The following is a 13,803-nucleotide window of genomic DNA, read 5'->3' as shown; positions in this document are numbered from 1 at the left end:
CACGACCTGCTACTGGTGTGTCATGGTCCTTCCTTGTGGTAGACGTTCTTTCTGTCCTTAAGATTACAGCTGTACGGCGCGCCGCTGCAGACAAGTTCTCAGGCTGAATCATCAAAACGCATGCCACAATGTCGACAGTAGCGGAATGTAAAAACCGCGCACCCAGATTCAGATTCGGGTTAAATAAACTCAGGCGATTTAAATTCATGAGAGCCTCCCAGTCTGGAGTGCTTCATTAAAAAAACTGGCATTTTGCGAAATAAATCTTCGTCAACTCTTACTGTACATCATTCTGTTGCGTGCATGTTGTAATCACTGACTTCTGTATTTTTTGGTAAAAAGGGCGAACGAATATTCATGTTTGTGAGGAGCGATGCCCCTATCTATTTACAAGGCACGGTGGAAGACCATCGAGGTGACTGCAATCTGGAAATTCGGCAAAAGATGTCGGAGGCGGCACTTCCCATAAACATTGTCTGCAAATATATACGTGCTTGTGAATGTCGTTGGAAACGCTCCTTAAACCTTGTCACATGTATTCAGCTCTATCAGAGGTGTCTTCGTGATCGGGCTTGTTCTGTATTCCCTCTTAATATTGTTTTATGCTTCCCTCTCTAGTTATTTCGCGTCTTCGTGATATAAAAAAGCTCAATTTGAAAGTTGGTGCGAGAGCGTGGCGAGCAGCATCTGTGCATTCAACATAAAACTTATTGCGCGTCGCAGTACTTTCAAACCAAGAGCAGTGGCTTGTTTCCTGACGAAATATACAGAAATACATTATACTGGAAGAAAGAAAATCGATATCTTTTTCTGCATTGTAAACTAAGATATGGCGTTCCCTACGCCACTCAAACGGCAGCTACTATATTTAAAAGGTCACTGCTGCGACAAAATTTAGGATGGCTAAAATTGATTCTTCACAAAATAGTGGAAAGCTAGAAACGTGTCCTACCCAAGAGCTTGCGAGAAAATATAGGAGTCATGTGCTTTATCCGTCCCAGAAGAGCCCACCTGGCTGAATATGGCGTAGAAGAAAAAAAAGCGCTTCCATTAGGCGTCGTAAAACGCAGGATACTATCGGCATTGCACGAGCCAACAGAAATATGCACGACACGCTTCATCTTCGGGAAACAATACCCTGATTACCGATCTCTACCGAACCTTTCGATAAATACTTGATGCCCTAGCGCACCTAGAGTAAATGGTGCTATGCATTTTTTTTACGGGAGCTCCTTTTATACAGGAGCTCTTTTCGACAACCTTCCGGCACATCGCGGCAATGGGCTGCAGCCACAGTCGGTTGTCATCGAGTATAGTGGTTCGGCATACCACATATGCTGTGCGCGTCCTTGCTGCATTCAAGCCGGGCTCCTTTCCACCTGCCTTTCCTCGTCCCAGGAAGGCGACGGTTGGCGCAACATTGTCGTCATGTAATGCGCGGAATCCCTTTCCTTGATGTCGACCTGGGCTACAACGCATCCGGCGGCGAATCGAGCCTCGCCACCTCCCATTCGAACGGCTCTGCTTTCTACTTACCTTGGCTGTTCCTAGGGCCTCCTCTTCGGCGTGCTGGATTAGAGCTTCAGGACACAAGACTTCACCGGTATGAACAGAAAGTTTTAGTAAACTGTTAGTGCGCTAGCGAGAAATCACGTTAGCGTGCCGCTAGCAACCTATAACCACATAGAGTGTGAATGTAACGCCATGAAAAGTTACACACAAAATACTTTGTAAGAAAGCGAATGGCACTTTCAAAATCGTCGTCACTGTCGCTGATTTTGCATAAGTTTTATTTATATGAATATTTTAAAACTGTAAAATTCACGGCGGATCAATGCGAATGATGCGGAGGTGAATGCGTTCTCAATAAGTACCCGACTTCTTGAGCGCACTGAGTTTTGGCGCCCTCTTCACGTACTCATGCACACTAGCGAGCGGGCCAGTGATTTGTGACGCCCTCTGTACTCTGTAACTACTATTTCTGCAGCACAAGAGGTTGGCAGTTTAACTCGAGGGAATGCTGCGAAGATATCCGAGCCTTTATTCTGCCATTTAAACTTAAAGGGACACTGAGGAGAAATTGAAGTTGGCTTGTATCGACAGAATACCAGCTCCTGATTACAAAAACGCCACTCATACTGACAACAAAGCTCTTGTAACGTAGAAAAGAGCAAGAACCAAAATACAGGTATCGCCGCCACAGGCCAAACTCGCAAGTACAAGCGTCATGACGTCATATAACAAAACAGTGTTGCTGGAACCAATGGTTCTAGCAACGCTAGGACACGAGAAGCACAAATCACTGAGGCGCAGCCAATGCATGCGCAAATCTCCTTGACGTCGCCAGATGGCGCCACGTGCCGGACAGCTACGCGCTCGCCTGAAGCATCGGGACCAATCAGCGCCTGCTCGCCGGCGTTAGGCGGGCTCCCGGTATTCCGCTAGCGGTATCAAGGTACACGGTATGCTAAAGGTGTCTATTTGCGAGAACTTCGTTGACGACTTCGAGAACGAGATCCATCGTAACGCTCGCAAAACGCCGGTGCAAACGTAAGCGAAGCGACTGTAGCGACGGCCGCAATAGCCGATAGATGCCTTCAACGTGCGGCCGGCGGTAGCTTTCTTTTCGGCTGCTGCTAGGCCGCACTGCTGGCAAGCAGAAATCACGGAGTCTGCATCACGTCATGTTTCACGTCACTTAGTCCTCTGTCGTCATAGCCGAATCCCAAGTTTGAATCACAGCGGCGGGAAAAACCTTTTCAACTTCGAATCCAAATTTCTTAGAACTAAATGCATTTTTCGCTGCCGGCCAAGTGGCAACAAAGCCATGACATGCCGAACTATCGGATTTTGCTATAAAAAATATATTAATAGTGCTCTCCTCAGTGTCCCTTTAAAGCTCCTCATGCTGCGCTTTGGAAATCGTCCTCTTCGTCCACTTTTGTCCGTGCGCGATGCAGTCCAAACGCTGCTCCCAATATAATTTAGATATCGTCTTAAACACATTTCATCACTGCGTTCTACAGTCCAAACGCCAGAGCACGTCGCCTCTTGAACGTGCCAGCTCGCGTTCCAACGCGCGTCGGGTTTGGAGGCAACGCTTCATCCTTAGCCTCCCAAATGGTTGAGCAGGTGTGATAGTTTGGCAGCACTTGAAGATTTTCAGCATCCCCTCGTCCCTTCCCCCAGTGCAGGGTAGCAAACCGGTTCGGGTAACCTCCTTGCCTTTCCTTATACTCTTCCTCCTCCCTCTTCGAGGATACTAAAGAACGTCAGCCGAGCACACTCAAAAAGAATGTCCTCAATGAGGGCAGCTGCAGACGTCCTCATCCCACAGCGTTAAATGCACACTCACTGCTGCGTACGCATTTCGTAAGCAGTCTGGAGGGTGCACGCGTGCACACAGGAGTGCACTAACCTGGTTCTGAGTTCGCAGTTAACGCGAGCAGCACACAACTGCTGAGACGGACAGCCGGTGGCTAAATACATTCGTTCCCGCGACCTGCAAGCCGAGCACTGGCGACAGCTCAGCCTGAAACCTAGACACCTTAAGTTCATTAGCAGGGGTTACGCGAAGCGCTGCCTCTTGTGTTATTTGCTTGCATAATTAATTTATCCTCACTGGACGCTTGCTCACTCTCGCTCGCAAAGCAACTGTTGCGAGCCCCACTCCGCTGAACTGGCGAGACGCTGCAGTCGCCGTTACTTTCGTGTTGGCAGCCGCTGTCACTAGATTTTCGTCACGCTAAGCATGACGCAATTTTTTCTTCTCTTTTGCTCTTTCTTCTGGTCTCCGCAAAGTTCTGTCCCGGTAGTGTGCAATCTAGCACTAACCACGTCTTTTAAAAAGGTATTACACATCTTCACACTTCTATATTACTGTCGAATTAGGGCAAATATTATTTTACGCTTCTGTTTTGCATCACTGGTGAGAAAAATATCCACTTTTCCTGGAAAGCTCAAAGACATAGGAATGTTTTCTCGAAAATTTCAGGAAAGAAAGAAAAAAAACGCACCGCTACAACCGCAGGTTTTTTGCCTGTTCTTCGCTTAGGTCGCATCAGGGAATTCTCTAACCAGAAACCTCCTTACCTCCTGAACCTGAAACCTGTATTCCCCAATATAATTGTTAAACTGAAGCGGCGTTCTCGTGGTAGAGCATCCGCCTCGCATTCGGAATGCGCTGGGTTCGATCCCCAGCGTCGCCGTGTACCCATCGGTTTTGTGAGGGGTACAAGAATTTACCCGCCTGGTGCTCGGCTGTTGTGGGGAAAAATTCTTGGAAAAGTGCGGTTGGTCACCACACCAACTATCAATAAAAAAATCTATCTGCGAGGAACCGAAATCAGACTTGTGCGGTAAAAGACTATTCCGGCCCTTTTTGGGACCGAAGCGGTGGCTTTGACGTATAGGCTCATTCGCATCATGGTGATGCTGGGTTCTATTCCCAGTGCCGATGGGGACCCAACGGCTTTGTAATGAATGTAAGATTTCTGCTGGTCTGTTGCTCGGCTGTTATGAGGTGAAATGTTTGGAAAAGATTCTTCGGTCTCCTCACCCCTCCCTCGATGCAAAATCAATGTGGGAGGAACCCAAATCTTCTTTGTGCGGTAAACCCCTTGTGACCTTTTTTCTACTGACGCAATGAAGAACTCTCAAAACTTGGTTCGAAGGTTGAGACTGTTTCTCATCGGCGGAACTCTCGTAGAGCGAACTCATCTAAACTTCATTGAACTCTCGAAATTCTGTTCACGCTCTCAACGGAATCAGCTCAGTTTGGTGCTTAAGTAAGCGCAATTTATTATATTATATGAAGAAGTTTCAGTCTTGCGTAAAACGGATTATTTGACAATTTTTTAGTAGCACTGCGTTTTGCTACCTCTTTAAAACTTAAGTTGGCTGCACAACAAGAACAATTGTTTTTGTTAAAAGAATTCGTAATGATATTTTTTAGAGTACAGCGATAGGTCGTGAGTATTTAAATAAATTGAAGAAGCGGAGCGCAAAGTGTGGATTCGTTGGCGTAGAATTACTGCAATGGTGGTACATGACTTCCGCCATATATTAAGCATGAAATGCTTTTAGCTCCCGTTGTCGGCAGTGTGGTGACGTCACGCCGAGACCGACAGCCATCATCCGGGCACTGAAATCCACTCATCCGGGCACTGAAACGAGAACATCCGGGCACCGTACGAGACTTAACGAGATTTAACGAGACTCTCTATGCCCTCCTACGCGACCGGCATGCAAGCGCCGGTTGGTCTTCAAACGAGACAAAAAATAACTGCTGCCAGTGCCTTCTCAATGTTTATCAAGATATCAGTGGAGCTGTGGGTTTGATAATGCACGGAATTATAATTTCCGATTTCTAATAACGCGTGCAAAAAGCACATAAATGCCACGTTACACTTCGTTGTCATACGCGATCTCTTAGGGGCTTCGCGCATCGAAGCAAAGCCGCGCAGGCGCACAGGGGCCCGGGGGAGAAGCGCTGCGTTCAAAGGGCAAGGCATCGCGCCGAACGGGTGGTGGCAGACATCACAGACGCAGAGGTCTGGTACGCAATTGGAAAACTGCGGACAACGTCTGCGGCAGGACCAGACAAAGTTACAAATAAGACTCTCAGGAACTTAGACGCAACGTCGATCGCGGCGGTTACAGACCTTATGAACAAATACTGGCATGCAGGCAACATACCACCAGAGTGGAAACACGCGAAAATCACTTTTATTCCTAAAGCGGGTAAGAAACTCAGCACTGAGAATCTACGCCCAATTTCATTAACATCATGCCTAGGCAAACTCATGGAACATGTCATCCTCAATAGGCTCCAAAACTATGCGGAGGACATGAACCTCCTACCTGAAACAATGTTAGGATTCAGGGCCCAACTATCTACCCAGGACATACTCTTGCAGCTTAACAAGGACATAATTGAAGCTGACGAGGCAACAGGAACGAAAGCAATATTGGGTTTAGACCTTGTTAAAGCTTTCGACAACGTCACCCACAAAGCCATTTTGACAAACTTGTCAGAAATCAACCCCGGAGAAAGGACGTACAACTACATCCGATCCTTCCTCACTAACAGAACAGCAGTGATAACGGTCGGAACAATAGAGTCTGCCCCAATCACACTAGGAAGTAAAGGAACGCCACAGGGCTCCGTCCTGTCCCCTTTCCTTTTTAACCTCTCCCTCATCAAAATTCCCCCCAAACTGGCACAAATACCAGGCCTACATCACACGTTCTATGCAGATGACATCACACTTTGGGTAACCAAAGGATGCGAAGGCTACATAGAAGACACACTCCAAGCAGCAGTGGACATCATTGAGGCATGCGCATGGGAATCCGGCCTCACTTGTTCTGAGCAAAAATCTGAACTTTTCGTGATCCGTCGTAAACAAAGAGGTAGGCGTACCACGACAACGCCCCCGCAAATAAACGTCTATGTTAATGGACGATCTGTCAAAGAGGTACAGACCATGAGAATACTGGGGTTGTATTTACAAACAAATGGAAAGAATACTGACACACTCACTAAGCTAAAACACACGGTAGAAGCGACGGCGCGATTAATCCGCCGCATAGCTAACCGCAGACAAGGGGTGAGGGAAAGAGATTTATGCCGCCTAGTGCAGGCCTTTGCGCTAAGCAGGATACTCTATGCCACCCCTTATCTCAAATTTTCGAAAGCAGAAAAGGACAAATTGGATAGTATGATACGGCAGGCCTATAAGGCTGCGTTAGGACTCCCACTAAATGCCTCAACTGAAAGGCTTATGAGGTTAGGAATACATAACACCTACAATGAACTGAAAGAAGCCCATTTCATGGCTCAAACAGCGCGATTAGCCAATTCCAGAACTGGCAGGAGTATTCTTACCAGGCTCGGAATTAACTTTCAACCTACGAATAACGATGCTAAAGTGGACTTACCCCGCGACTATAGGACGGCCCTACTCATCAAACCACTCCCCAAAAACATGCACCCCTTACACCATGAGGGTAGAAGACAAGCAAGAGCCAAAGCCTTACATAACAAATACAGACAGTGCGCTGGAACACTTTATGTAGATGCAGCAGAATACAAAAATACCAATGCCTTTGCAATTGTGGTTGTGAACGAGAATGGTGACCACATCGTCTCGGCGACAATCAAAACGAAATCCTCTGAAACGGCAGAAGAGGTGGTGGTGGTGAAAACTTTTTAATAAACAACAGGAGAGTTTGCAGACCAAAAATGGCCCTTTACATAGGTGGAGTCCTTAGTCCGGGACCCCGCTGGACGAGGCCGCTACTCGCGCCCGTTGGACTAGAGCCCTTTGAGACTCCAGCCCCGAGCAGTTGAGCAGGGCTGCCTCCCATGCCTCTCGGGAAGGGGAAGGATTGGGGGGAAGGGAAGGATTCTTTTGACAGGCCCAAACCATGTGGAAGGTATCGGAAACTTCCCCACAGTGAGGGCAGCGCCCATCAATTTTGGGGTCGAAATGTTTCACTATTGCAGGACACAACAGAGTGTTGGTCTGCAAGCGCCTCAGAGTTCGCTCATCAGCTTTACTCAGGCCCTTAGCAGGGACCGGGAAAAGACGATGGCGTTCGCAATAGTCGTCCAGAATTTCTCTGAACCGCAGAAGCGGTTGCACAATCTCCGAGCCGGAAGAGCCTGGGTGAGGTGCCCGGTAGGTAAGCGCTCGGGCAGCCGCGTCCGCAGCCTCATTACCTCTAACGCCCTGATGGCCTGGAGTCCAAACTATGCGTTTGGGTGAAGGGTCCGATTCCCTCACTGCGCGCTTTAATATACTCCAGGCTAAAGGTGAAATCTCGCCAGCCAGGTAGTGTTGACAGGCTCGACGCGAATCTGTCACGATTACCTTCGAATTCAAGTCCGAGGCGGCAAGCGCAATGGCTACTTCCTCAGCCTGTGCTGAATTTCGAGCTCGAAAGGAGAGCCCATTAACGCATTGATCCTGGTGAACTACTGCGGCCGTGTAGAATCCATTGGGCGACGGCCCTGCCACGTCAACGTAGTATACACCCTGTTTGGATCCGTGTTGGTGTTCGAGGGCCCGAGCGCGCGCCTCTCGTCTGCCTTCGTGTGTATGTGTGTCCATGTTGCGCGGGAGTGGAGGGACCCAGAGCTTGTGACGCCATAGCTCCGGAATCCGACACGTCTCCTCTGGAGTGCACTCGTGTTGGATGTGCAAGCGGTCTAGCAGGCGGCGCCCGGATGCCGTCTGCGAGAGTCGCGTATATTGGTTCACGAGGTGGGCCTCTCGTAACTCCTGGTAGGAATTGATCACCCCCAACGCCGACAACTTAGCATTGGAGGTGGCCACTGGGAGGCCCAGTGCTCGCTTTGTAGCCTTTCTAACGACGGTGTCGATTCTTATTTCTTGTTGTTTCGTAGTGCGAAGGTAGGGAGCGGAGTAGAGGATCCTGCTGGTCACGAAGGCATGAGCGAGCCGAAGCGCGTCCCTGCCTCGCAACCCGCCGCGCTTGTTAGAAACGCGATGGATCATGCGTCCGACCTGTTCGCCTACGCGCTTGAGTTTGGCAATAGTGGATTCCGGGCTGAGCCTGTTATGGATGAACAGACCTAGTATGCGGAGCTCCCCGACCTCTTTGATGGGGCCTCCCGTCAGAGAGATTTGCAAACTCGTGTTGTCCTTAGGATCGGATCTGATGTGCAGAAGTTCCGATTTTGCGGGAGCACATTGGAGACCACAGCCGATAGCGTAGCTATCGGTTATGGTGGCGGCCCGCTGAAGGCGGTCCTCCATTTCCCCAAGGCTCCCTTCGGTAGTCCAAATTGTTATGTCGTCCGCGTATAGTGCGTGATGAATGCCTTCCACCCGGGCCAATTGGTGGGGAAGCTGCATCATGGCAATGTTGAAAAGAAGTGGCGACAAGACCGCCCCTTGGGGTGTACCCCGTGTACCCATCGTGTATGGTCCGTATTCGTCATCCTCAATCTTGAGGAAGGCCTGACGCTTGGAGAGAAAGTCTCTTACATATGTGAATGCCTTGCGCCCACAATCAGTGGTACTCAAGTTAGCCAAGATGCTGCTATGACGAACGTTGTCAAAGGCCCCCTTAAGATCAAGGGCAAGGATGGCCTTGTCGTTGTGGCGCATGGCAGTGGGTCGTATTATGTAGCGGTGTAACTGGAGGAGGACGTCCTGCGCAGACATATGCGGTCGGAACCCGAACATAGTGTCTGCAAAGAGGCCCTTGGTCTCTATGTGTGGAGAGAGGCGATCCCTAACCATCGTCTCCATAAGCTTGCCCACACAAGAGGTTAGTGAGATGGGCCTCAGGTTGTCGGTATTCACTGGCTTGCCTGGCTTAGGGATGAAAGTGACCAAGGAGGTCTTCCATTCGGGAGGGAGTGGACGCCCGTCCCAAATCTGGTTAATGTACCCTAGCAGGTGGAGGTAGGCCGAATCTGGGAGGTTGGCCAACAGATTGACTGTTATGCGATCCCGACCCGGAGCCGTACCTCGCCGCATTTTAGCTAAAGCCGCCTTAAGGTCGTGTAACTCAAAAGGGGCATCAATGTCGGGATTCGGCTTTCCCGCGTACTCGTACTCGGGCCCAACTGGGTCCTCTATGCGGCAGAGATATCTGTCGCACAGGGTGTCCGCGAGTTGAGCCGTCGTACCTTGGTACCCGTGCAAAGCCCGCCGGAGCTGTCTTTGCGTCTCCCCTCTCGTTTGAGTGGGGTCGATGAGACTGCGAAAGAAGCGCCATGTTCCTCTCGAGCTCATCTGACGCGCTGCCGAATTACACTTCTCTATCCAGTTTGAATCGGTGAGCTGGGCAGCATACGCCGCAGCCTGCTCCGTGAGGTCGACAATGCGAGCCTTAAGTTTGCGATTCAGCTTTTGCTTCTTCCACCGTTTGGTAAGACTCCGGCGAGCCTCCCACAAGTGCAGGAGGTGATTGTCCACTGCAGGGATCTCTTCAGTGGTCTGAAGTGTCGTGACGTGTTGTCTTTGTATTGTGTCTAATTGCTTTGCCCACTCCGCATATCCGCCGGATAAGAGCACGGGAGGTATCTCTTTTGTTCGAAACTTATGCCAAGCGGTCAATTTAGTGTGGCCCCACTTTTTGCGAGCCGCCTTCGCCAGAAGAGTGACCCGGAGAAGGCAGTGATCGCTACCAAGAGTCTCTCCCAGGTTCTCCCAGGTAGCGTCTCTGGTGTTCGTAACGAGAGTCAGGTCAGGGCATGTGTCTCGCGTAACCGAGTTGCCCACACGTGTGGGACAACACGGATCCGTGAGGAGTGTAAGACGAAGTGTGGAGATGAGCTCCGCCAGCTTGCGTCCTCTGGCCTTCTCAAAGTGGTAGCCCCAATGTAGGCTTGGAGCATTGAAGTCCCCAACGATCACTAGAGGTTCCTTGTCAGCCGATTTGAGCGCGCGGTAGAAGATTTCGTTGAAGGTCACGCGCGGCTTATGCGGGGGGCAGTAAATGTTAAGGACATGTATTGATGGGTCGCGGCGCTTGAGCGGCAGGACCTTGACCATACTGTATTCCTGTTCAGTCTCCAGTTCGAGGTCTACTGGGACTGCGGTGTACGCTTTGTTCACCAGGATGCACGTTGTAGGACCGCCTTGAAACGAGCTATACCCTGTGAATTTAGCATCTGCGCCGGGTTCCTGAAGAGCTAGGAGCGCCGGTGCGGTACCGAGAGACTGCAGGTAGAGCTGGAGGTGTGACCGTTTTTTCCAGCTCCGTAGACCCCTGCAGTTCCACTGTATGATCTCGAATTGCTCCGAATTGTTGTTGGCTTTCCGCTGGGGTCGGCTAGCCATCGTGAACGTGATTATTTAATTTTGGGGGCCAGGTCCCACCCCCGAAGGTGATGGGGCCTCAGGCAGAGGCACCAGCACGTCCGGAGAGAGAGCGGCCGGAATGTTTTCTAGTGAGCCTGTGGCCTGGCGAAGGACCACCTTCCGCCTGCGGAGGTCTGGTCGCGGAGACCGCGAGCGGGAGCGGCTTTGACTGAGTTGAGCTCCAATTTGGTCCTGAACGACAGAGAGAGCTGTCTCAGTAACCTGTGCCACTATAGCAGGCATGATTTTTGCCAATTCGGCCTGAAGAAGTTGCTGAATGGAGCCCCGGACCGCTTCCATGATTTTACCTGGCAGAGCATCAATTTCGCTCTCCAGGTTGTACAGGCGGCTCTCCACCATTGGCAGCCTACCAACCACAGTGCTGGCCGACTGCTGCGACACGCTTGTCAGCCCAGATGCGACCGAGGCATTCTCATCTCGGTCCTCCGGCTCGGCTAGTTCTATAGGCTCGGAAGGACCAGCTTGAGGTTCTTTACGTCCCTCTAACTTAGCCTCCAGCTCCTGAATTTTCCGCATTAGGAATTCTGTTTGGCGCCTAAGTTCAACATTTTGCCTCTGTAGGGCGGCTTCCGTAGGGGAGAGGGAGGGAGAAAGAGGCCCGGAGGCAGCCCTAGCCCAATCGCTCACCTTGTTTTGGGCGGTCGCTAGAGGCGGGAAATCCCCAGCGCTGAAGTTCGGCGACCTCGCCTGGGTCCCGGACTTCACAGCCGTCTTGACATGACCAGACTTGCCCGGCGCAGAAGTGGACTTGCTGTCCTTGGCATTGGTGGGCGGAGCTTGCTTCTGAGCCGACTTCCGCTTGCTTTGACTCCGTGATGGTCCCGGCTTGATCGGTTTCCGGTACTTGCCGACGCAGCCGGCAGCACCGGTGAAGTGGGCACCCGCGCACAGCAGACATCGGGGGGTGCACTCATGTTGTGGTATGCCCTCGGGTGTGGTGGCCACCTGAGAGCCGCAGAGGCCGCAGCGTCCCGACTGCGGCCGCGGGCAGATGTCAGCCCGGTGCCCCACCGTGCCGCATCGATGACAGGCGGGGATCGTCTTCTTGTACAGTCTCACAGGAATGCCCTGGTCGCTGCAGAAGATTTGGCGGGGTACCTTCTTCCCTTGAAAGGTGACCACTGCGATGGCGGTGCCGCCCAGCTTGCGCACAGAAAGTATTTCTCCGTGTCTCCACTCCAGCTTCTGCTTGAGGGAGGCCGACGTTTCGCCGGGGTGAACGTTGATCACTCCCTTGCAGACCTCGCCAGAAGCCTTGGCGTGCCCGCGAAACAGAAGCTGGCGGTCGCCGACCGTCAGCGTGACATCGCCGAGGAGCTTCTCAGCGGCTGGCACAGAGTTCACGCCACACACCAGCACATTTTGGTCCCACACAGGCCATACAGAGAGTTGCACCTCTCCACAGTCCCGTATGATGTTGCGCACGGCAACTCCGGCTTCACCTGGAGCGAAGGTGGCCTTCAGATCCAGCGTCTCGCGTGGCTTGAGCACCACGATGAGGTCGTCGCGTCCAATGCGCGGCGTCTGCTGCGGCCGCCACTGGGGTTTGCAAGTTGCGCCCTTCAAGGCCGCGCCACCGACACTTCCTTGCGAAGCGTGCGGGGACCGAACTGCCGCCTGGTGCTGGGCGGCGGCTCCAGTTGGCTTGGGAGCGTTCGTCTTCTGCCGGCGTCTCCAGATTTTGACCATATCTGCCAAATAGTCATCTTCCGATGTTGGAAGGTCCTCGAGTTGAACGGTTTCCATGCGAACGACTTGCATGGACAGCGGATCATAGCCGGTAACCGTATTTGGAGCCGCCATCACCGGGGAATCCCCAGCCGGGGCTGGCGAACGCCGGCGAACGCCCCGCCGCCGTTAGGCTTAGCGCCGCGGCGGTGGGCGAAGGCTTCAAAATCTCAGAATTTCGTCAAAAATGGGCCCACCTTGATGGAAGTGGGGCCCACTTGTGCCGCTGATCTTCGCGGAGACGATGGTGCCAAGATTCGTGGGGTCCGAGTTGACAGACCGCAATAAGGAGCGATCAGAATCGGAGCCGATGTGCGCCCGTCTTCTCCCTTCGCGCGCCCTCAGCGTCCCCCGGCAGAAGAGGCGGCTATAGCCCTCGCCCTAGCGCATACCCAAGGAAGCATCATCTTCAGCGATTCCAAAATGGGTATCAATAATTTCGCTAAAGGGCGAATTACAAACACCTCCCTTAGAATCCTTAACGCATCCAAATTCTCACCAAATTATTCCGAATTGATATGGGTCCCAGCCCATTCGGGGAATCCGGGGAACGAGGCAGCCCACAATAAAGCCCGAGGTTTCGTCGACCGGGCAGTGGATGAGTCTGGCTCCCTGAATTTCACGAAGGACTCCATGATCACATATCATGATCTCACCAATCATTTTAAACTAGAGAGGAGAATTTTCCCCCCTCCAGACAAAAGACTTAGTAAAGAACAAGAGGTTACGTGGCGTCGTCTACAGACGAGATCGATACGCACCCCATCACTCCTCGCGCGCATTTATCCAGATCTTTACAACCCAAACTGCAAACACTGTGGCCAACGTGCGACCTACGATCACATCCTGTGGGACTGCAAAATAGAGCCACCTCCGGGTGATCTAGTTACAGCTCCTTCTCTCGAGCGGTGGGAGACCGTGCTGGCTAGCTCTGACCCCAGAACGCAAGTTTTGGCGGTGGAGTGGGCTGACAAAGTCGTCGAGGGCTATGTACTCTCGACCACTTAACGCGACCTCTTGCCAAGCTCTTCCCGGCGAATAAAATGTTTTACAATCAACGGGTGGTGGCGTTCCTCCCTTCCTTTACGGTGCGGTTCGAGTGTCCACCGAGATGGCAGAGAATTACTGCGCCATTTCCTTTCCTCAAAAAACCTTGCGTTCAAATGGCAAGGCATCGCGCTGAACGGGTGGTGGCGTTCCTCCCTTCATG

General features: G+C 51.7%; 1 protein-coding gene across 1 annotated transcript; it reads right to left on the bottom strand.

Annotated features, from left to right (window-relative positions):
- Positions 1–10,838: 10,838 nt before the first annotated feature.
- Positions 10,839–12,951, bottom strand: LOC149371681 (uncharacterized). The gene is made up of 2 exons (XM_089565918.1): positions 12,791–12,951; positions 10,839–12,556 (listed from the first exon to the last, which is right to left on the bottom strand). Exon 2 carries the CDS (start codon positions 12,552–12,554, stop codon positions 10,839–10,841), a length of 1,716 nt encoding a protein of 571 aa, XP_089422044.1. The 5' UTR covers positions 12,555–12,556; positions 12,791–12,951.
- Between the last annotated feature and the right edge of the window lie 852 nt (positions 12,952–13,803).

This window comes from Amblyomma mixtum, chromosome 1, assembly GCF_055824585.1.
Source record: "Amblyomma mixtum isolate Tamu chromosome 1, ASM5582458v1, whole genome shotgun sequence".
Taxonomy (NCBI): domain Eukaryota; kingdom Metazoa; phylum Arthropoda; class Arachnida; order Ixodida; family Ixodidae; genus Amblyomma; species Amblyomma mixtum.
Note: the sequence above shows the minus strand (reverse complement) of the source record. Positions and strands in the feature narration are given on the sequence as shown.

Coding starts and splice junctions, on each gene's coding strand:
- LOC149371681 (XM_089565918.1), bottom strand. CDS start 12,554: ATGGTCAAAATCTGGAGACGCCGGCAGAAGACGAACGCTCCCAAGCCA.